Here is a 24,350-nt window from a genome sequence, read left to right as displayed (position 1 = left end):
GGGTGCAATTTGGGACACATATGTATGGTAATGAAGCTGTGAGTGAGAGGTACTGAGGGTACTGAGCTTTTTGTTTACTCCTGTGGACTCTATTCAAGTCACTGTGTACTGCAAATATTAAGTGCCATTCAACTCATCTTCATTATACTGGGTGGCACATAGGACAAAGGGAACAAAGTGGTATTCACTCACTGCCTGAATTATAAAACCTTAGAAGACATTAAAAGGATAAAGGGAGCTGCCTAGTCAGTTGTACAACTGAATGCCTTCAGGCTCATACATGCTTAGAACAAGTTATAAAGCATACCTGCGAGTTTCAGGTAAAGCGTTACCTAGATACGCATCAGTACAATCTGAACGATGGAAGTCATCAATAGTCTTGACGTTTTTTTTTACTGCATATGTTGAGAAAAATATGTTTAGTTGCTAAAATGAACACACACAAACAGCATATTATAAAATTGGCAAAAGCCTTTATTCACATACTTTATGATGATTTATGAGTCATTGACAACTGTACTTTATACTGCTGTGTATACAATCCCCCCCCAAAAAAGCCTTAGGCTCAACAACAAAACGTTGAACGTCATAACATTGGCAGAGCCTATATCTAGAAACACAGCTGTTCACAGGGTCTTCGCTTTCATTTTTGCATTGGCAGAGCCTTATTCAGGTTCATCATTTAAAAAAGTATAATTATGTACACATTGAGATTTCACCCGAGTCATTGGCGACTGGACGGTCAGCTGATCAGGTCAGAGGTCAGTAGTAGTCCTCAAGGTCAGCTTTGTCGCCCTGATTCTGAACAACCTGCTGCTTCCTGTATAAATCAGCAATCTAAAATAGAATGACAGAAATCAGTGACTTGATTTCAGAGAGATATACAAATGGTTCTGAGGGAGATGTTGAAATACAGAGAAGGCGCTGTGAAAAACAACAACAAAAAAAAACATACAAATAAATCTCCCCTTGACACCTTCTCAAAACGCACTGGAGAAGGTCCAAGGGGAGGGACCTTGGACCTTCTCCTCCAATACAGTTGAGAGAGAGGAGCGAAGACAGGACGTGAGGAATCGTGGAAAGATGAATTGAGAAAGAGAAATGATGTGCAACAAGACAACTCCAGTGTGTCACAGCAGTGTCTCAATGTACCTGTCCTCCTGAAGTGGCCTCCTCTGGCTTTTTATCATCTCTGATCCTCAGGAAGCGTGGGAACCGAAGAGAAATGCCCTTCTCTGGGTCACACTGGGAGACAGGAGAGAGAAAATACATGAATCACCGGCAACACTGTATTTGGATAGTCCCAAATTGTTTTGTAGAGTGTCAACAACATTTCAACTAACTATGCCGAACCATAACCCTAGCAAACGGTTGAAGCCATTCTCTGGGTCACAAAGAGAGAAGATACGAGGACCAGAGAAAATACATTAAAACAGACCCTCTCAGTGAGTGCGGGTTTGACCTGCTAAAAGAACATGAAAACAGACCCTCTCATTGAGTGCGGGTTTTCCTTTCCCAGTTGATGCATTACTAACCAAGCACCCGAAGACTTGACCAGTAAAGCACTTTGAAACCTGGGCTCTGTCCCAAATGGCACCCTCTTCCCAATGTAGTACACTACTCATAAGGCTCTGCTCAAACGTTATGCACTTTATAGGAAATAGAGGGCCATTTGGGACACAGCCCTTGTATAAATCACAGATTAGGGCCCGTATCGACAAAGAGCTTCAGAGTAGGAGTGTTGATATGAATAGGATTTATGGACAGCAGCACTGCTACTCATACTCTGGCCCTGAGATTTATTTTAACATTTATTTAAGTCTGTTAAGAACAAATTCTTATTTACAATGATGGCCTACCCCAGCCAAACCCTAACCTGGACGACGCTGAGACAATTGTGCGCCGCCCTATGGGACTCCCAATCACGGCCGGTTGTGATACAGCCTGGAATCGAACCAGGGTCTGTAGTGACACCTCTAACACTGAGATGCAGTGCCTTAGACTGCGGCGCCCCTCGGGAGATGTAGCCTAAATATTAGACCTAGGCCTATAGGAGTGTGCATTTAAGTTGTGGGTAACATGGGTTCATGGAAAGTCTATTAATTAATATAATTCCCAAAGGAAAGCAACCAGAGCCATGATCTCACAAGAAATTTGGGGGAACTTTTTAAATACTCAAATCTAGAGACGTAAAGAGTTTGTTGAGAATCAACAACACATTTTAGATTTGCAGAGGGGATTAATGAGGTGAAGAGTCTGTGGCGTTTGCATCCCTGTCGGTCCTCAAAGATGAAATTGCATTGAATCGAATGAATAATTTCCAAATTACTTTGGTTGTGTCCCAAATGGCACCCTATTCCCTATATAGTGCACTACTTTATTGGGACCTGGTCAAAAGTAGTGCACTACAAAAGGAATAGGGCCAGTCTTTATATTATTAGTATTGATGTGCCAGTGTACAAACAAGAGTGGTACTAACCAATCCCATGCCAGCCTTGTAGATCGGCGACAGCGATAGGTCGGCACACTTCACTTCCCATACTTGCACGGCATCGAGCCACAAGTCGGGCTCAGTTGATTGGTCCACACGGTAATAGGGGCGGGGCTTTGGCAAAATATGCTCCTGGAAAAGACAATGGCTTCATAGTTAATTGGATCTAAAGACTTTTGGCAGCTTTGCAACAGAAACGCTGGGCTTTGCTTCACAAACGAGAAAAGAACACAGCAACGGTCGACGTATTGTACCTTTAAGAATTTGTAATGTTGCTCCAAATCTTCATCCTTGAAACCTGTCCCAATCTGCAAAGACAAAAGAACCAGAAAATATATTCCCCTGGGGTAAACCAGATGAGACCTTTAGGAGAGTAGAATAACAGAACTGACAGAATTCCCTGTGTTAAATGCCTTTAGCCTAATTGGCCCGAGGCGCTGTCACCTTTCAAAACAGACAAACCAGCAGAGAGAGGAAAAAAGTCACCTCGCAGGCAAGGCAGGCAGACAGGTACACACACACAGACATACAGCCCACACAAAGAACCCCCCCCTCACACACACACACTGACCTTGCAGACTGACTGGAACTCTTCATTGTCCTCATCGTAGCAGGCGAGCAGAAAGCCTCCATAGGTCCCTGTTCTCTTCCCCTTCCCCAGATACGCTCCGATCACACACAGATCAATCGTGTCCCCCACGCCATCCAGATAATCCTTCTTCAGCTAGACAGAGAGATGGGAAGGATTTATAGAAAACGTATTACAAGTTCTTGTGTGTGTGTGCGCGCGTGTGTTTGCGTGCACGTGTTGTGCAGGGTTCTCACCAAAGAATGTAAGAGGAGCTGCGCCACCTTGTGGACAGGCTGCGCCACTATATATACACAGCACCAGTCAACGTTTGGACACACCTACTCATTCAAGGGTTTTTCTTTATTTTTACTATTTTCTACATTGTAGTATAATAGTGAAGACATCAAAACTAATGCTAACCCAATTGAGATGGTTTGGGATGAGTTGGACCGCAGAGTGAAGGAAAAGCAGCCAACAAGTGCTCAGCATATGTCGGGAAAGCATTCCAGGTGAATACCTCATGAAGCTGGTTGAGAAAATGTCGAGTGTGCAAAGCTGTCATCAAGGCAAAGGGTGTCTATATCTCAAATATATTTAGATTTGTTAACACATTTTTGGTTACTCCATATGTGTTATTTCATAGTATTGATGTCTTCACTATTATTCTACACTGTAAAAAAATAGCAAAAATAAAGAAAAACCCTGGAATGAGTAGATGTTCAAACTTTTGACTGGTACTGTATGTATGTCTGTAAATATAAATATGTATGTATATATAAATGAAAAAGGTAAATATATATTTATTTTTACTTTATTTGTTATATAGAAGGCACTTTTTAGTTCTAGATAGCAGGAAATGGCAGTTAATGATGTTCAAAAACGCAAAACTCTCAGAGTCTTGGGGGGGGGGGGGGCTGCCCCTGTCTGGGCGTCCCCCCGGCTGTACACAGCAGCACCACCTTGTTAAATCCTGGGGAGAACCCTGTGGTGTGTCTGTACCTTGAGCCAGTTGTGAGAGCGCTTGGCGATTTCATAGGTGGCATCTTTCTCCAGAGTCTTCACCATGAGTCCCTCACAGGAGTCTGATGAACCCAGAATTACATACAGAAACATTTACAGTGTGTGCCAAATGTAATTTAAAATGTATTTAAAAACAGGAAATGACAACCGATTCCCTATATAGTGCACTAATTTTGACGAGGGCCCATAGAAACATAACACTTAGTGTGTGTCCCAAATGGCAGCCAATTCCCCATTGTCCTTAGATAGGACGATGGCGAATCGACACGCTATCTGACTTAGGACGACGGAAAATCGACACGCTATCTGACTTAGGACGATGGAAAATCGACACGCTATCTAAGGACAATGGGGAATTGGCTGCCATGTCCTAAACCAGGTAGCGTGTCGGTTCTGCCGGCACTGATCTGTCTCGTATCTTGCAGGGTGATGGGATAACTCAGCTACAATGGGTTGTCTAACAGTATTACCTAGGTGACATCGTCTGCTGAACACAATTTCTGCCTGAAAACAGTCTGAATGAATGTAAGCTAAAACAATACATCTATCAATAATGTTATTGGTGAGGAAGTCTTAGTCGCTCCATTTCACATCTAGCGAAGACTTTTTGTGCTTCTCCGAGCATTTCTGAAGTTTGACAATGGGCATGAAAGCTAGCATAAAATGTCCAACATTAGCTTGCTGAACCAGTCCCTGAAACGATGCTGCTAACCAACCAAGCCTCTTAGTAACACACACAATGTTGAATGCTTCCAACAAAAGCTATCTAAGCAAGCTACTTTAGTAGTGCTGATGCTCACATGATGAGTTTTCATGAAGCAGCTGTTGGTCATAGCAGTCGCCTCCCAAGTCAGCTGCTGTGCTCAGCTGACCCAACCATACAGAGTAACGTTAGCCATCGCAGGGGAAACATGCTGATCTACAAACTGATTTCTGATCAGTCCCTCTTAACTTTGGGGCTGCAAGTCTACAACTTCAGGGTAATTTAAACAAGTTAAGCGAGCTTTAAAAATGTCAGTAAAGGTAGAGCTAGCCCAGCTTACCCCGTCAGTACGACAGCTAGCCCAGCTTACCCCGTCAGTACGACAGCTAGCCCAGCTTACCCCGTCAGTACGACAGCTAGCCCAGCTTACCCCGTCAGTACGACAGCTAGCCCAGCTTACCCCGTCAGTACGACAGCTAGCCCAGCTTACCCCGTCAGTACGACAGCTAGCCCAGCTTACCCCGTCACTACGACAGCTAGCCCAGCTTACCCCGTCACTACGACAGCTAGCCCAGCTTACCCCGTCACTACGACAGCTAGCCCAGCTTACCCCGTCAGTACGACAGCTAGCCCAGCTTACCCCGTCAGTACGACAGCTAGCCCAGCTTACCCCGTCACTACGACAGCTAGCCCAGCTTACCCCGTCAGTACGACAGCTAGCCCAGCTTACCCCGTCAGTATGACAGCTAGCCCAGCTTACCCCGTCAGTACGACAGCTAGCCCAGCTTACCCCGTCAGTACGACAGCTAGCCCAGCTTACCCCGTCAGTACGACAGCTAGCCCAGCTTACCCCGTCAGTACGACAGCTAGCCCAGCTTACCCCGTCAGTACGACAGCTAGCCCAGCTTACCCCGTCAGTACGACAGCTAGCCCAGCTTACCCCGTCAGTACGACAGCTAGCCCAGCTTACCCCGTCACTACGACAGCTAGCCCAGCTTACCCCGTCACTACGACAGCTAGCCCAGCTTACCCCGTCACTACGACAGCTAGCCCAGCTTACCCCGTCAGTACGACAGCTAGCCCAGCTTACCCCGTCAGTACGACAGCTAGCCCAGCTTACCCCGTCAGTACGACAGCTAGCCCAGCTTACCCCGTCACTACGACAGCTAGCCCAGCTTACCCCGTCAGTACGACAGCTAGCCAGAACAGCTAAGCAGCTGATTAAGTCACTGCACTGGCGGCCGACATCTTTGCAAATTTTTTGCAGGAGATAGCCTTTGTTTTAATTTTCTCAAACTATTAAATCATTGTCACAACATTTGTATTACTTTAGCTTGTTATTCTGCCTATTTCATGGAGAGTCATACAAGAGCGCATTGATATAATATTTTAGGAACCGTTTCCATTTTTGAATGGCGGGTGCTCGGGAATCCCAACATTTTAGGATGAGTTCGACGTCCTACAAGACAGATTGATTGAAGGACGAGCGTTGCGTAGGAGTGACGCCATCTGACGTAAGACAACGACAATTCCCTTTCTGCCTCAAATTAGTCCTTCTGGAATGTTCTTGGTAAACCCTTCGCTGTACAGCGCACAGCTTTTTTTTTCAAACTTGTATGTTTTTTTTAAAGGAGTGGGGCAGTCCCACTCCTCACATGTTTGTGTATTGTACAGGATAGAGAGAGAGCGCTAGAGAGGAAAGACGGGGGGTGAAATAGCAGTGGGCTGGATGGTGGCCTCTGCTGCAGCACTATACATGATCCAAGAGGTAGCGGCTTAGAATGCTACACCATCCCTGGCAACCACAGTGACCTTTGACCAGGGACCATAGATAGAGCTCTGGTCTAAAGTAGTGCACTATATAGGGAATAGGGTGTCATTTAGGACACAGCCTAAGACATGAATAAACAAGTCAAGGACAGAAGGAGATCACAGAAGACAAGAGTGACCTCGCAAACATGTGTGCGAACAGACTGCTCACACACGTAAAAAAACACACACAACACAGACTCATCCCACAAACCTCGAACCGATTGCTCCAGGAACTCAGCGATGGCGTCTGTGTTGTCTGAGTCGATGGCACGGGCGAACACAAACTCTCCCTCCTTCTCCTGGAAGCTCTCCTTCAACAGAGCCCTGCGACATGACAAGGACTGCTTCACTAGAGACTGACACACCCAGAGAGAGACCCAGAGAGAGCGAGACCACATTAGAGACATATTTTCCACAGATCCACAAAGAATTTGAAAACAAATCAAACATTCATAATCTCCCATATCCATTAGGCAAAATACCGCAGTGTCAAGATTTGTGGCTGTTGCCATGAGAAAAGGACAACCAGTGGAGCACAAACAATGTAAATACACCCAGAGAGAGAGAACCTGAGGTTTACTGTAAATTGTTTATTATCTACTTAACTTGCTTTGGCAATGAAAACATGTTTCCCATGCCAATAAAGCCCTTTGAATTGATTTTTTTTGAGAGAGACGCACCCACAGAGAGAGGAGAGAGAGAGAAGAGACACACCCAGAGAGAGAGCGAGAGAGAGGAGAGACACACCCAGAGAGAGAGAGGAGAGACACACCCAGAGAGAGAGCGAGAGAGAGGAGAGAGAGACACCCAGAGAGAGAGGGACACCCAGAGAGAGGCACACCCACATTTACATTACATTTTAGTCATTTAGCAGACGCTCTTATCCAGAGCGACTTACAGTAGTGAATTTTTTTTCCTCGTACTGGCCCCCCGTGGGAATCGAACCCACAACCCTGGCGTTGCAAACACCATGCTCTACCAACTGAGCCACACGGGACACACCCAGAGAGAGAGAGAGAGAGAGAGACACCCAGAGAGAGAGGAGAGAGACACCCAGAGAGAGAGAGAGAGAGAGAGAGAGAGAGAGAGACACCCAGAGAGAGAGAGACACACCCAGAGAGAGAGAGAGAGACACACCCAGAGAGAGAGAGAGAGACACACCCAGAGAGAGAGAGAGAGACACCCAGAGAGAGAGAGAGAGAGAGAGAGAGAGAGACACACACCCAGAGAGAGAGAGAGAGAGACACCCAGAGAGAGAGAGAGAGACACCCAGAGAGAGAGAGAGAGAGACACACCCAGAGAGAGAGAGAGAGAGACACACCCAGAGAGAGAGAGAGAGACACACCCAGAGAGAGAGACACACCCAGAGAGAGAGACACACCCAGAGAGAGAGACACACCCAGAGAGAGAGAGAGAGACACACCCAGAGAGAGAGAGAGAGACACCCAGAGAGAGAGAGACACCCAGAGAGAGAGAGAGAGAGACACACACACAGAGAGAGACACACACACAGAGAGAGACACACCCAGAGAGAGAGAGAGAGACACACCCAGAGAGAGAGAGAGAGAGAGAGAGAGAGAGAGAGAGAGAGAGAGAGAGAGAGAGAGAGAGAGAGAGACAGACACCCAGAGAGGAGAGACACACCCAGAGAGAGAGAGAGAGACACCCAGAGAGGAGAGACACACCCAGAGAGAGAGAGAGAGCGAGAGAGAGACAAACCCAGAGAGAGACACCCAGAGAGAGAGAGGAGAGAGACACCCAGAGAGAGAGAGGAGAGAGACACCCAGAGAGAGAAAGGAGAGAGACACCCAGAGAGAGAGAGGAGAGAGACACCCAGAGAGAGAGAGGAGAGAGACACCCAGAGAGAGAGCGAGAGAGACACACCCAGAGAGAGAGAGGAGAGACACACCCAGAGAGAGAGAGGAGAGAGACACCCAGAGAGAGAGCGAGAGAGACACACCCAGAGAGAGGCACACCCAGAGAGAGGCACACCCAGAGAGAGGCACACCCAGAGAGAGAGAGAGAGAGGAGACACCCAGAGAGAGAGAGAGAGGATGTAATGGTGAAGATGACCGTTATTTAGTTATAAGTTAGTTATAGATTCATTTTCCATATTTATATTTTTATATTTATTACATTCTACTATTATTTTATTGTTAATAGTTTTATATTTAATATTGTATTATTATTTACTGCCATTTTATATTATTATTTGTCATTGTATTACAATGTATATTGTATACATTCTTGCTTTGGCAATATTGGCAATGTTTTTAATGCCAATAAAGCAGCTTGAATTTGAATTTGAGGAGAGACACCCAGAGAGAGAGAGGAGAGACACCCAGAGAGAGAGAGGAGAGACACCCAGAGAGAGAGAGGAGAGACACCCAGAGAGAGAGAGGAGAGACACCCAGAGAGAGAGAGGAGAGACACCCAGAGAGAGAGAGGAGAGACACCCAGAGAGAGAGAGGAGAGACACCCAGAGAGAGAGGAGAGAGACACCCAGAGAGAGAGGAGAGAGACACCCAGAGAGAGAGGAGAGAGACACCCAGAGAGAGAGGAGAGAGACACCCAGAGAGAGAGGAGAGAGACACCCAGAGAGAGAGGAGAGAGACACCCAGAGAGAGAGGAGAGAGACACCCAGAGAGAGAGGAGAGAGACACCCAGAGAGAGAGGAGAGAGACACCCAGAGAGAGAGGAGAGACACCCAGAGAGAGAGGAGAGACACCCAGAGAGAGAGGAGAGACACCCAGAGAGAGAGGAGAGACACCCAGAGAGAGAGGAGAGACACCCAGAGAGAGAGGAGAGACACCCAGAGAGAGAGGAGAGACACCCAGAGAGAGAGGAGAGACACCCAGAGAGAGAGGAGAGACACCCAGAGAGAGAGGAGAGACACCCAGAGAGAGAGGAGAGACACCCAGAGAGAGGAGAGAGACACCCAGAGAGAGGAGAGAGACACCCAGAGAGAGGAGAGAGACACCCAGAGAGAGGAGAGAGACACCCAGAGAGAGTCCTGACAAAAATATAAAACAATTAGAGTGTCATTTCTCCAAATGTGAAACCCTTATTCAAGGATTCAAAGATTCAAAGACCTCTCTGATGAGGATAGGCTACCCGTCCTGTTGGGGGAGGACGCAGAGAGCTGTGGGCTGGCAGCGCACTACATTGCTGCCTGACATAAGATGAGGGACAGAGTCTGACAGACCAATCAACCTGCACATGTCCTCTATTGTATGCTTATTGTTATTGTTCAATGCATGGTTACTTTGACCCTTGGTTATTGTTGCTACAGTTGTCAATTTTGATTCTTATTATTTTCATATTGTAAATATCCAAAGTAAGCTTTGGCAATATGTACATTGCTACGTCATGCCAATAAAGCGAATTGAATATGAGAGAGAGAGAGACAGAGAGAGGAGAGACACCCAGAGAGAGAGAGACACCCAGAGAAAGAGACACTATTACCACCAATGAAGTTACAAACACAGCAATCAATGTCTAATTAATTATTATAAACTGGGTGGTTTGAGCCCTGAATGCTGATTGGTTGAAAGCCGTGGTAACCAGTTTATAATAGCAACAAGTCACCTCGGGGGTTTGTGATATATGGCCAATATACCACAGCTAAGGGCTGTATCCAGACTCTCTGTGTTGTGCCTAAGAACAGCCCTTAGCCGTGGTATATTGGCCATATATCACACCCCCTCGGGCCTGATTGCTTAAACATCCCATATGGCACCCTATTCTCTATATAGTGCACTACTCTGGACCAGAAGCCTACGGGCCCTGGTCAAAACTAGTGCACTAAATATGAAAGTGTCCATCTCTAATCGACCTTATAATTACTATTCTCATCCACTCACCTCTCCATTGAGATAAAGCAGGTCGAAGGCGTACACACACACTTGGACCTTGATATCAGCTGCAGCCACATCCTACAGAATATACAGTACAGGTCATTGATATCAGCCACATCCTACAGAATATACAGTACAGGTCATTGATATCAGCCACATCCTACAGAATATACAGTACAGGTCATTGATATCAGCCACATCCTACAGAATATACAGTACAGGTCATTGATATCAGCCACATCCTACAGAATATACAGTACAGGTCATTGATATCAGCCACATCCTACAGAATATACAGTACAGGTCATTGATATCAGCCACATCCTACAGAATATACAGTACAGTACACCCACCCACCCACCCACCCACTAAAAGATGATTCCAACCTAGATGTTTTGGTCCCTGTACTCAGTATATTGTGACAGTGAGAGGGCTTGACAGCCCCTCAGCGCTATGCCGATGGGAGGTAGTCCGACTCCCGGCAGGTCTAACCAAACCAGACAGGTCGAGGGGTTAGACAAAGCAGTCCACTTCTTGATCAGAGCCTGGTAGGAAAAGGATCTACTGAGGAAACTGCCACCTGGACTAATCAGCCATCCAGCTGGAATGAAAATGATTACAGAAACAATGAATATTCAGCATGAGGCCCACTCGTTTCTTTACTGTCACCTTTCTCTTCCGTGTGGTGAGAACCTGGAATGGTTGGATCTGTTTCTTCTCTCTGTCCCAAGCTACTGCCTCAGAGTCCAACACACAGGATACCACAGACTCATTCTTTACCTGAGAGAGACACAGCGAGAGAGAGAGAGAAGAAGAGAGAGAAAGAAGAGAGAGAAAGAGAGAAGAGAGAGAAGAGAGAGAGAAAGAGAGGAGAGAGAAAGAGAGGAGAGAGAAAGAGAGAAAAAGAGAGAGAAAGAGAGAAGGAGAGAGAGAAAGAGAGAAGGAGAGAGAGAAAGAGAGAAGGAGAGAGAGAAGAGAGAAAAGAGAGAAAGAAAGCGAGAGAGAAAGCGAGAGAGACACAGCGAGAGAGAGAGAGAGAGGAGAGAGAAGAAGAGAGAAAGAGAGAGAAGAGAGAGAAGAGAGAGAGAGAAGAGAGAGAGAAAGAGAGGAGAGAGAAAGAGAGGAGAGAGAAAGAGAGAAAAAGAGAGAGAAAGAGAAGAGAGAGGAGAAAGAGAGAGAAGGAGAGAGAGAAAGAGAGAAGGAGAGAGAGAAAGAGAGAAGAGAGAAAGAGAGAGAAAGAAAGAGAGAGCGAGAGACACAGCGAGAAAGAGAGACAGGTATTATTCATGCAGTGTGCTTATGTCCATGATAAAGGGGCTAAGATGATGTCAGATTGTTTCCCGAAATTGCACCCTATTCTCTATGTAGTGTACTCTGGACAAAAGTAGTGCACTATATAGGGAATAGGCTGTCATTTGGGATGCTCAGAGGGTCATTGTTACCGTAGGAATGCGAGAGATGATGTCAGGATATTTGGTGGTATTATCCTCCTGGTTGCGACTGAAAATACGCACTTCCCCGTTCTCCAAGATATGGATCTGCACAATACATACAATTATCAATAGTTGAACCCTTCAACCAACACCAGGACAGTGGGATTCCTGTTGTATGTAGTAGAGTAGAGCTGTGTGGCTCAGTTGGTGGAGTATAACACTTTAAAAAAACACCAGGACAGTGGGTTCAATTCCCGCAGGGGCCACTCATAACAAAATGGAAGCACGCACTACTGTCCGTTGCTTTGAATACGCATCTGCCGACTATCATAATACATGTTATATTAGACAGAAACATGCAGGGTCCACCTGTAAAGATGGAGCTACAAGCCAGCTGTATGTTAGAGCGCCATCTGGTGGCCATTTCAGGAGGCAGACAGCAGCTTAACGACCAACAGGACGACACATCACAGAGCTCTCTACAGCCTCCACTCGGGAGGGCCTCTCTACAGCCTCCACTCGGGAGGGCCTCTCTACAGCCTCCACTCAGGAGGGCCTCTCTACAGCCTCCACTCGGGAGGGCCTCTCTACAGCCTCCACTCGGGAGGGCCTCTCTACAGCCTCCACTCGGGAGGGCCTCTCTACAGCCTCCACTCGGGAGGGCCTCACAGAGCTCTCTACAGCCTCCACTCGGGAGGGTCTCTCTACAGCCTCCACCCGGGAGGTCCTCACAGGGCTCTCTACGGCCTTCACCCGGGAGGGCCTCACAGAGCTCTCGACAGCCTCCACCCGGGAGGTCCTCTCTACAGCCTCCACCCGGGAGGTCCTCTCTACAGCCTCCACCCGGGAGGCCTCTCTACAGCCTCCACCCGGGAGGGCCTCACAGGACACACACAGATATAACAAACATGTAGCTGACACACACACACACAAAAGTGAGCAACCACACACACACACACACACACACACACACACACACACACACCTGTGCTCGTTCTCCATCATACTTGTACTCGCAGGTGAAGGCGGCTTCATCAAATCTCTTCATCACCTCTCCTACACCTTTGGTGGGGTGAGCCAGCATGGGCCTCAACGGTACACCTGAGGAACAGGGGTCAGAAATACCACACTGAAACAAACAATACACACACACCAACAACCCCGATGGTCAGTACCTCATCATCTACTCATAAAAGGCTGTCATTTCCCCTCCCGCTTTAAGTACTTTGGGATTGTTGATGTAATGAAAAGCGCTATAAAAATGTAATAAATGATTATTATTGCCTGGAGTGAGTTTGCAGTGGTTGGGGAGTTGGTCAATCCCCTCCTTCAGAATGACTGGGATGATGACATCATAGTTTGGCATCTCACTGGACGGGACAAACAGAACAAAACCATTAAGAAAATCTAATTCACACAGGCTTTGTCCCAAATGGCACTACATTCCCTACATAGTGTACTACATTGTGCAGAACCCTATGAGCCCTGGTCAAAAGTAGTGCACTATATAGGGAATAGGGGGCTGTTTGGGTAATGAACACACTCACTACAGCTGTATTTAGCAGGTTTAGTACCAGTAAGTCTGTTTGAGGATAAGGCTCTTCTCTTCTATCCAAGCTTTCTGTTTTTCTGCACTCATTCCTTTCCCCGCGTCAATCACCGCCGGAGGGAAGTCTGGAATAGACACACAAACGTCTCAGTTGCATCAAGGGCAGACGTTAATATTGTATGTAGAGGCTATGTTGTGAACAAACATGGTGATAATGTCTGTTGTGAAAACGCTTTGACGATGTTGGGGTAATGTGATAGTATTGTGAAAACGTGCTAAAGTTGGGAGGTAATGTTGTTTAAACATTGTGATAACGTTGGCTGGCTAACCTTGTCCTGGAGGAGTCAGACACACGGCCTGACTCAGGGCAGACAGTACACTCTGTTCAGCCAAGCCAATCCTCAGCTTCCCTGCCAGCGACCTGTCGATCAATCAACCAATCAATACAGACATGCATTGATGATGTCCTGCTTTTTGTCTGATGTTGTACGTAGCAGCTGGTAAACAAACAGTTATAAAGTACTATAGAATTACACATCATTTAATAGTCACAGAGATCCAATCTTATTTGAATGCATTAGCGTACCGACCAGCGGGGTGGCGAATTGTGAATGGGCAGGCAGACAGGAGTGATAATAAGTTCAGCTTGACTAATGAAGCAAGACAACATGCTCAACTATATCCTGTGTAAACCAATAACAGGTGACCGGAAGATACAACAAAATAATAATCGATCACATATAAAATGAACAAAGGCTAGAACTCAGTTAGTGCAGAAAGACAGGTCAATAAGGCTCAGGTGAAAAGTATTGCATTACATAGAGCATAGGCTGCCATTTAGGAGACATCCTCAGTTTGACCAGTAGTAAAGTGAAGGACGTAGTAGACCATCACCTGACAATGTATCTGGCTTCAGAGAAACGACATGCTACAAAGAGACCTTTGATGATGTCAATCTTCTTATTCATGGCCTGCAGGCAGGGGGAGAGAGAGAAAATAATTCATTCATTTTAATCAAATTCTAGACTGATAAAAAAACAATTCATCATCCTATTCCCAGGACAGAGAAGTGCGTTTTCTTAAAATCAGTGAATTTATCAAAACGATTTGAGAATTTTACTGTGTTAAACTCTCACACACACTCACAGAATTCCCACTCATGTTCCCGATGTCTTTCAGTTTGTTGAACACACCCCCCGCAATCAGATTGGCTGGCTGGAACATAATTCTCTGGTTGTTACGGGAACTCTCAGCCACCAAACCCAAGTCTCCCTTCTCCGCAGCCTCCGCCTTGATTTTGTCCAACTGTCGCCCTGGCAACAAGAACAAAGATGTGAGAGAGTTCTAAGCCCAAAAGCAAAGGAAGTTAAATAACAAACAACACTGAGAGAGAGTGTGTGTGTGTGTTGTGTGGGTGTCTCACCAGTAGCTTGTGCGACAGCCTTCATAAGAACAGTTTCTCCCACTCCCAGCTCCAGCCCCATGTAAGCAGGACCCAGCTGATTGAGACACAGGTAGACGCAGCACAGCAGGTCCTCTGAGAAAGAACAACAAGAGAGAAACACTCAGCACACTATCTGCAGCACACTAGTCCCTATATAGCGCACTACTTTTGACAAGGTCCCATAGGGAATCGGGTGGCATTTGGGACATATCCAGGGTATTTCACAGCGTTCCTTTACAGATAGTATAGTGCCGTAGGGTTTGGTCAAAAGTAGTGTACTAAATAGGGAATATTAGAATGCCATTTGGGATGTTGCATCCTGCACCTGGGCTCCACATGTACACACCTTAGGGAAAAACTAAAAAAGCTATTTTACCTGGAGAGAGGACGATAACAGAGCGTAGGAGATTTGATAATGTTTCAATGTTCCTCAATCTAGCAACAAAAAAGTGAAAGAAATGCAATTAGCATGTAAAACAATATAAAAGGGAAAATTACACTACAATAAAACACAGGCTGCCCAAATGGCACCCCATCACCTAGATAGTGCACTACATAGGGAATAGGGTGCCATTTGGGATGCATACAAGAACTAACCAGTTACGACTTGGGAGGTCTATTGAAATCTCTTACCTGCCAGAATCTTCCTCAATCTTTTCAAAGGTGCGTGCAACAGCCAAATACGGGACCCTGTGAAAGAAAAAATTAGACAAAACACTGAATACAACTCCATTGAGAGACTTATTTACAGTATCAAAACACTGAAACATTTTTGAAATCTGACACAGCGGTTGCATTAAGGAGAAGTGCATCTATAATTCTTTGAATAACAGTTGAATATTTTATCAACGTTATGATGAGTATTTCTGTAAATTGATGTGCTCAACCACCGGAAGTTTTGGGAGGCAAAACATTTCTGAACATTACACGCCAATGTAAAATGGGGGTTTTGGATATAAATATGAACTTTATCGAGCAAAACATACATGTATTGTGTAACATGAAGTCCTATGAGTGCCATCTGATGAAGATCATCAAAGGTTAGTGATTAATTTTAGCTGTATTTCTGTTTTTTGTGACACCTCTCCTTCCTTGGAAAATGGCTGTGTGGTTTTTCTTGTCTAGGCGCTGTCCTAACATAATCTAATGTTATGCTTTCGCCGTAATGCCTTTTTGAAATCGGACAATGTGGTTCGATTAACGAGAAGTGCATCTTTAAAATGGGATATAATAGTTGTATGTTTGAGAAATTTGAATTTGAACGCTAGCGTCCCACATACCCCAGAGAGGTTAACCTCTTTGGGCTAGGGGGCAGTATTTAGACATCCAGATGAAAAGCGTGCCCAAAGTAAACTGCCTGTTACTCAGGCCCAGAAGCTAGGATATGCATATAGATTTGGATAGAAAACCCTCTAAAGTTTCTAAATCTGTTAAAATAATGTCTGTGAGTATAACAGAACTGATATGGCAGGCGAAACCCCGAGGACAAACCATCCCCCCAAAAAAGAATTCAGCCTACCACTGTTTCCAATGGCTGGCATGTTAATTATGAGGCGGAAACCTCAGAGATTGCAGTTCCTATGGCTTCCACTAGATGTCAAGTGTTTAGAAAGAGTTTCAGGCTGGTTTTTGGAAAAATTAGCTAGAATTTGTAGTTTTTCTAAGTGGCTCCCATTTTGGCTATAGTGTTTTCAGGCGCGTGGATGAGAGCGCGTTCTTTGTTGTTTATCTTCATTAAAGACAATAATGATTCTCCGCCTTAAATTTGATAGTTTATTTACGTATTAGGGTACCTGAGGATTCATTATAAACATTGTTTGACTTGTTTGGAGAAGTTTATTGGTAACGTTTGGGATTCACTTTGTATGCATTTTGTAGGAGGGAAACCGGTGGATTATTGAATGAAACGCGTCAGCTAAACTGAGTTTCTGAGGATATAAAGGACATTATCAAACAAAAGGACCATTTGTGATGTAGCTGGGACCTTTTGGAGTGCCAACAGAAGAAGATCTTCAAAGGTAAGGCATTTATTTTATTGCTATTTCTGACTTTCGTGGTGCACCTGCTTGGTAGATTTTTTTTTTTAATGCTTTTGTGTGCAGGGCGCTGTACTCAGATAATCGCATGGTGTGCTTTCGCCGTAAAGCCTTTTTGAAATCTGACACAGCGGCTGGATTAACAAGAAGTTAAGATTTATTTTGATGTATGACACTTGTATTTTCATGAAAGTTAAATATTACTATTTCTGTAATTTGAATTTTGCGCTCTGCAATTTCACCGGATGTTGTCAAATCTATCCCGTTAACGGGATTTGATCCATATTAAGGGGGTTGGGCGTACCTCTCTCCCTGCCTCCAGCAGGCGTGGTCTACTGGGTGGTAGTTGGGTCTGGACGGGTCATACTGGGCCTGGGCAGTCTTCTCTCTGGGGGTCAAAGACACTCAGATTAATACAGTATACTGCACTATTCAACTCACTGGAAAAAACATCCAGTAATGTACACGTGTACAGCTACTCCTTCAAAGCGATGGCCAGAGAATCGGGACATAGCCTTTCTTCACCTGCACACTTACAGTGACAGGTTTAAAAGCAATGGGTTATTGTAAATATTGGCTAGAGGGAGATTCCACCATTGACCAAAGCACCAATTTTGGGAAAAGGGTGGAGAATGGGATGAAGCCATGGTGTAAAGTTAACACATTTTCATAACCATCTGTGATTCTCTCTTACCCTTTCTTGTCTTTAACATCCTCCGTGGTACGGGACACCGTCGCCTCTTCCTTTATACACTCCCCGCTCTTCTCCTTTCCGTCTCCCTCGCTCTTCTCTGGTCTCTCCATCTTTACAGCAGCCTTCCTGGGAGCTAGATAACAGAGAAGAAACCAACATTCAGACTTGGAGTTTGGAGCATACGGTTTGTCAAACAAGCTTTTTAAAGTATAAAGTACAAAGGGTGTTACATGTCCTTGTTCCACTGCCATCTCTGCAGTTTACAAGTCTCTTACACTTCTTCAGATCTCTTCAAAACAAAATGTAGGTTAAATCCCAAATGGCACCCTATTCCGTGCCATTTGAGAAGCAATGTTACACTCCTTCAGGTTTCTTCTAAACAAAATGCAGAATGCAAACTCATTCATAGAGATGTTCCTGTGCAAGGCAGGAAGTAAATGGGGAAAAATCTCACCAAAGAAACTGCTGATGGTGGGGGCTTTTGTGGCTTGGGGGCATTCTGACACTTTCTCTTCTTTCAAGTCTTTCCCCTCCTTCACTGCCTTCCTTTCATTTTTAGGACTTCCTTTTTCTTTGTCATCCTTTACCACCTTTTGACCCTTAGGACTTCTCTCTTTAGGACTTCTCTCTTTAACCTTTTGACCCTTAGGACTTCTCTCTTTAGGACTTCTCTCTTTAACCTTTTGACCCTTAGGACTTCTCTCTTTAGGACTTCTCTCTTTAACCTTTTGACTCTTAGGACTTCTCTCTTTAGGACTTCTCTCTTTAACCTTTTGACCCTTAGGACTTCTCTCTTTAGGACTTCTCTCTTTAACTTTTTGACCCTTAGGACTTCTCTCTTTAGCCTTTTCACTTTTTCCTTTTTCCTCCTCAGCCTTCTCAGTCGCAGTCTCTTTCACATCAAGTGCTTTCTCCTTCTCTCCATCTTTGGTCTTCTCTTCATCTGTCTCTTTCTCCTCTGGGTTGTTCTGCGCCACCTCAGGCTTATCCACACTGTTCTCTCCTCCCACATCCATCGTTTCCTCTTCATTCTCTACAGAGAAAGAGAAACGGAGTGATGCAACAGAAGAGAGAAGGAGTAGCAAGGAACACTTGTAATGGAGGAAACCCTTACCGGTGCTGTCCTGTGTCTCCTCAACCTTTGCTCTTTTATTCTGCGGTCCTTGTTCTTCCTCTTCCTTTTCACTGCCACTCCTGCTGTCCAGCTTTCTCTTGGGGAACTGCTTCCGTGCTACAGAGATGATAGAAACACAACTAGTTAGAGATGCATCACTACTCTACAGAGAAGATAGAAACAACTAGAGATGCATCATTGCTGAACACATTTTTGTGGCATTAATGAAATTGAAGTAGTCCTTAGAAATATATTTATTCTGTTCATTTTTTTTTTTAAACAACTTGTGTGGAGGTATTTTCTCTTTGTTATCATTGAATAATTCCCCACGCACCTGCAACAAGTAACCCCAGATATGGAAATGCTTTTTCCTATTTTCAGACATATTTCAACATGCAGGCTGCATTAAATAACAGACAACTTAGTTAACAGTGTGTTAGTAGAGGATGTTGGACTTGTACAGCTAGAGACCGACCGGTGCGGCGTTTGGGTATTCCGGAGGGTGAGATGGAAGTGGGGGTGTCTGGGGTTCCAGGGGTGGGGGAGGCGGCTGGGGTCACTGGAGTGGCGGATGGGGTCACTGGAGTGGCGGATGCTGCTGGGGTCACTGGAGATGCGGGGGACAGGGGGGTGGTAACAGCCTTGAATACTTCATCCTGTGGGGGAGAGACAAAGTTCAGATCTATATGCAGAGTGGGTCACAAACGGCCACTATTTCCTAGATTTGTATTTGTTTACCCAGGTCTCATTTAGGTCAAATCTGTTTTTCAAGAGCGACCTGGTCAAGACGGCACTGTATTGGGAATATGATGCCATTTGGAATGCATACTCAGACGCATCTTTATATACACACACCCTCCTTTGGCTTTACAGTTGTTTCAAATGGTAAAGACCAGAGTAGGGTTGGGTGGTAACCAAATGTTCATTCAGTCATGCTGTTCCTGTATCATACTGGGGTATACGGTATTACCAGCAGCGCACGCAAGGGGCTCTTTAAAACAAAAAAATGTGTTATTGTTTTGACACACAAAACTAATTTAGGCAGCAGGGACCTTGATCCAGGAAGGGCTTGATTGTCTCTGCTGTAAACAAGAAGCTTGATCTTGTAACCTAGCCACTTAGCTAGAGAGTTAGCAAACCAAACGCATAGCTGGGGCACTGAACTGGAGATGATTTGGCACATCTTAGATACTGAACTTAGTTATAAGCAGTGTTGACGGTATTGACAATCATACTGTTGGTATTTGAAAATACCCCGGTATACAGCCCAAGCCTACTGCAGAGTATATAAATCATTTCTGAGTGCCAAAAGGCACCCTATTTCCTATAGTGTGCTACTTTTGACCAGAGCCGTTAGGGCCTGGTCAAAACTGGTGCACTACGTAGGGAATAGGGTGCCATATGGGATGGATCCAATGTCCTGATTAGAGCTTGTGTACGTAGAGGAGGATATGAGGTGGGAAATGTAAAAGCTACCTTGGGTTGCACAGCCTTGTCCTCTTGCTCCTGTTCTATTCCGGCTGGAGCCTGAGCCTCATCATCATCATCACTGTCCAAGATCTGACGACTGCGTTTAGTGAACTTCTTTACTGGCGAATCAGGCTCTTTATGGACCCCATTCTGAACTTTGAGAGGCCTTTTGACTGGTCTAGCAAGGATGGAAAATAAAAATACATTATAGAGAGACACTGCAAATACCTACTCTCATATCGGTCATTCTACACTCTGTTCGCTTTCGCCGTTGCTGATTGCTTTGCTATTCAGGCAAGTACTCTACCACAAACTTCAAGGGTAATCCATTTCCTGTATAGACAACGACACCCAGGGACATGTATTTAACTTAAATATATGGCTCTGGCTACACCCGTGAAAACCCTGCCACCCTCATCCCCTTGCCTTAAACACTTACTCTGGCTTGTCTTTCACCGGCTTGTCTTTCACCGGGCCATCACATTTTTTGCTCTCCTTCTCTTTGCCCGTTTTGGGCTGAAAGAAAGATCTTTAGGGCAGAAGAAAATTTAACAGAAGTCAGAAAGAAAACATATGTAGCTACTGTAAAGGTAAAAAATACATTATGCATGACACAAACACGCTGTTGAGTCTCATGATTCGCTATATATTAAGGCAGGTGTCAAGTAGAATTTTGAGACAGGCACTAACGTTATATGACATTATAAACTGGGTGGTTTGAGCCCTGAATGCTGATTGGCTGACAGCCGTGGTATATCAGACCGTATACCACAGGTATGACAAAACACTTATTTTTACAGCTCTAATTACATTGGTAACCAGTTTATAATAGCAATAAGGCACCTCAGGGGTATGTGATATAGGGTCAATATACCATGGCGTTGCGTCGTGCCTAACAGCCCTTAGAGGTGGCATATTGGCCATATACCACACCCCCTCGAGCCTTATTGCCTAATTATACAACGGCTGGGTCTAATCCTGAATGCTGATTGGTTAAAAGCGCATTCCAGCCAGTGTCTATTCCACAAGTTACCACCAGCTAAATCTATGACATTAAAATGGCCATTTACTCTGTTCATCCAACTGCACAATCCACTGTCTCATCAGCCCAGCCAGGCAAAATATAAACTTGATCTCCACTTTAAAAAGCATCTAGACATTATCTCACATTTCTTTCTGACTAACATTTAGTTTTCAACAGAGGAGATGTGTATAATCCTTGCTGTCTGGCTTAATGACATTTGCAAAAATGTTTCAATATTCAAATTCTATCTCCAGCTGTCCCATAGCAATGAACGTGTCGGGTCGAGACAGACTGCGTTTCTCAGCCAGCTAAATCATGAATCAGCTGGCATAATTAATTTATATATATATATATATATATATATATATATATACACACACACACACACACAAATGTTGCTGGCTAGCTCCTCTGAACAAGTGTCCTGACGAGAGAGCACATTTTCTATGCCAGGTGAAATCGCGCCTCATTAGTTTATTGTTATGTCGGTATCCAAATAAATGTCACTAGAAAACAACTTAAAACAAACGCAGCTGTTATTCTTTTTGACGTTACTTTTAAGTTAGCTGTAGTTGGCTAGCTAGCTAGCGATGAGAACGTTGCCAAGCCAGTATGGAAACGGAACATTTAGAACACACGACTGGGTCGCGTCCATAGATACAGAACAGAAAAACAACTGGTTCTCTGGTAACCGAACCAATACGAGCAGCCGGTTTGGGTACCAACCCTAGTTTATTTTATTTCGGGAATATATATTGTGGAAGCATGAATAAATTAATCAAAAAATAACGTTAATGAAAATATGTCAATTATTATTTGAATATGTTGGTAACCCGTTGTATAAAAGTGATAATGCCCTCTTAGCCGGTGGTTGGAGGATATATGACGAAGTCATTTTCACTTCATTATCAACACAAAGTCCAAGGGGTTTGACCTCGTGTGTGTTGTTCACATATTTGCAACCACAAAGAAGCCAACTAGCTAGTTTCAATGTACCTCAATCCAGTTAGCTAGATGGTGGCAAGGAACTCATTTTGCTAGTGTTGCTAACTAACGTTACCTAGCACAAAAGCCAACAGGCTGAGTTAGCCAACCTAGCTAGCTAACATTACTTGACTAGTGGAGCAAAGACTTACTGCCAGCAGAAACCAATGCTGACTTTACTTACGATATGCTTCGCTGCATGCTTTCTTGTAGTTTTCTGATGTGGTAAATTACTGGTTATACACTACAATTAAAGTTCGTGTTTAGCTAACAACAAAAGGACATTACCCGCGCAGAAATGCGATTGAAACGTTCGGCGCCAAAACAACGTGAGACGTTTCTGCAAGGGAGGGAATCATGTTGCCAGTGTGGTGTCGAGCTAACGGCATTTGCGATACTGCCACCTGCTGGAGTGGAATATATTATATAGCAACAGTATGGCTCTGATCGTGATGATATTTCACATATCATCAGTCTTTTAGGCCTATGTTTTGCTAAAATCATTGAGCACAAAATGGAAATTTGCCTTTTGTCATGCAAAGCAAATTTGCCTTATAATGCAGCGCAACAGTTTGACAATTGAAATATTTTATTGTCATACACAACAGGTACTTCTCTGTTGAAGATTGCTGAGAAAGTAAGTGTACTGTTCATGTCACAGGTTTGTACTACTAAACCTATTTATTTAATGAAATGTAGAATAAGTAAATACACATGCAATATTAAATAGAATAAATATCAAAGTACACTGTGACATTCACATACAATTCATCATACATATCACACAACTGCAATTGTCCTGTTCTATACACAATCCTTTACACAAACAACATCAGTAGTATCCACACTCAATCTGTGAGGAACAATAATATTATAATAATCTCATTTTAATAATAGCCTTTTCAGATTTACTCAAAGGAGAATTTAAAAAGAGAGAGAGAGTAAAAACTACAGACAAAGACATCCCAAACAATAGGACATCTATTATAATGTCAAAAGAGGAAAGACTCTCCCTGGCATTTCTCATCCTCCTCCTTCTCCTCCACTACTCTCCATCATCATTCCCCACATTCCTCCTCCTTCTCCTCCACTACTCTCCATCATCATTCCCCACATGCCTCCTCCTCCTCCTCTTCCTCCTTCTCCTCCACTACTCTCCATCATCATTCCCCACATTCCTCCTCCTCCTTCTCCACTAATCTCCATCATCATTCCCCACATTCCTCCTCCTCCTCCTCTTCCTCCTTCTCCTCCACTACTCTCCATCGTCATTCCCCACATTCCTCCTCCTCTTCCTCCTTCTCCTCCACTACTCTCTATCATCATTCCCCACATTCCTCCTCCTCCTCCTCCTCCTCCTCCTCCTCCACTACATCATCATTCCCCACATTCCTCCTCCTCCTCCTCCTCCTCCTCCACTACTCTCCATCATCATTCCCCACATTCCTCTCTCCTCCTCAGCTCCCACTCTCTTTCCCTCCCAGTCCCACACCAGGCAGGGTTCTGATGATATTGCTCTTGGTATGCCAGCCGTTGAAGCAATTGGGGTTGAGGTGCCAGGGCGGTAGTGGCGGCAGGTGGAAGGCCTGCTAAGAGCTCCCTCAGATTAGGGTTCGAGCTCCCAGGAGGAGGGGGAACAGAGAGGAAGGGGAAGTGGCCCCGAAGAGGGCAACGGGATGGGCTTCGGGAGGCAATACGGCAGAAGGTGAGAGGGTTACCGACTGGAAGGCTGTCGATAAAGAGGAACACAGACAGACGGTCAAACACACATTGATGTACATAAAAAGATGTCAGACATCTTGAACACAAGAGGCCGTATGTAGTGGCTGTATGTATCAACTAAATATTTTGCTGTGACTCTTATGTGGATGAATATTTGTTGGTCTGATGTGATTAATAAGGAGCATCGAGACGCTGCATTTGATTAATTTATGACATTTCTTCTTCCAATTATGAATAAACATGCACCTGTTAAGAAACTGACTGTTAGAACTGTTAAGGCTTCATGGATTGGTGAGGAATTGAAAAACTGTATGGTTGAAAGAGATGGGGCAAAAGAGTGGCTAATACACTGTATATACAAAAGTATGTGGACACCACTTCAAATGAGTGGATTCGGCTATTTCAGCGACACCCGTTGCTGACAGA

The 24,350-nt window shown here is 44.7% G+C and overlaps 1 protein-coding gene across 2 annotated transcripts; it reads right to left on the bottom strand.

Annotated features, from left to right (window-relative positions):
* Positions 1 to 451: 451 nt before the first annotated feature.
* On the bottom strand, positions 452 to 22,537 carry lig1 (ligase I, DNA, ATP-dependent). 2 transcript variants are annotated; one of them, XM_014141073.3, is made up of 27 exons: positions 22,387 to 22,537; positions 20,634 to 20,723; positions 20,201 to 20,372; positions 19,200 to 19,380; positions 18,725 to 18,841; positions 18,065 to 18,643; positions 17,611 to 17,743; positions 17,221 to 17,304; positions 15,514 to 15,570; positions 15,257 to 15,315; positions 14,860 to 14,973; positions 14,583 to 14,749; positions 14,331 to 14,407; positions 13,766 to 13,857; positions 13,462 to 13,561; positions 13,172 to 13,257; positions 12,873 to 12,988; positions 11,897 to 11,992; positions 11,124 to 11,234; positions 10,461 to 10,532; positions 6,809 to 6,953; positions 4,062 to 4,144; positions 3,063 to 3,215; positions 2,746 to 2,799; positions 2,480 to 2,623; positions 1,153 to 1,245; positions 452 to 837 (listed from the first exon to the last, which is right to left on the bottom strand). In XM_014141073.3, the coding sequence occupies exons 1-27, from the start codon at positions 22,401 to 22,403 to the stop codon at positions 763 to 765; spliced, it is 3,267 nt and encodes a 1,088-aa protein (XP_013996548.1). In that variant the 5' UTR covers positions 22,404 to 22,537; the 3' UTR covers positions 452 to 762. The 2 variants fall into 2 exon arrangements, with proteins under 2 accessions (XP_013996548.1, XP_082817128.1); XM_082961002.1 differs by lacking the exons at positions 452 to 837; positions 1,153 to 1,245 and adding an exon at positions 1,320 to 1,394.
* Between the last annotated feature and the right edge of the window lie 1,813 nt (positions 22,538 to 24,350).

This window comes from Salmo salar, chromosome 14 (genome assembly GCF_965601325.2).
Source record: "Salmo salar chromosome 14, fSalSal1, whole genome shotgun sequence".
NCBI lineage: Eukaryota > Metazoa > Chordata > Actinopteri > Salmoniformes > Salmonidae > Salmo > Salmo salar.
Note: the sequence above shows the minus strand (reverse complement) of the source record. Positions and strands in the feature narration are given on the sequence as shown.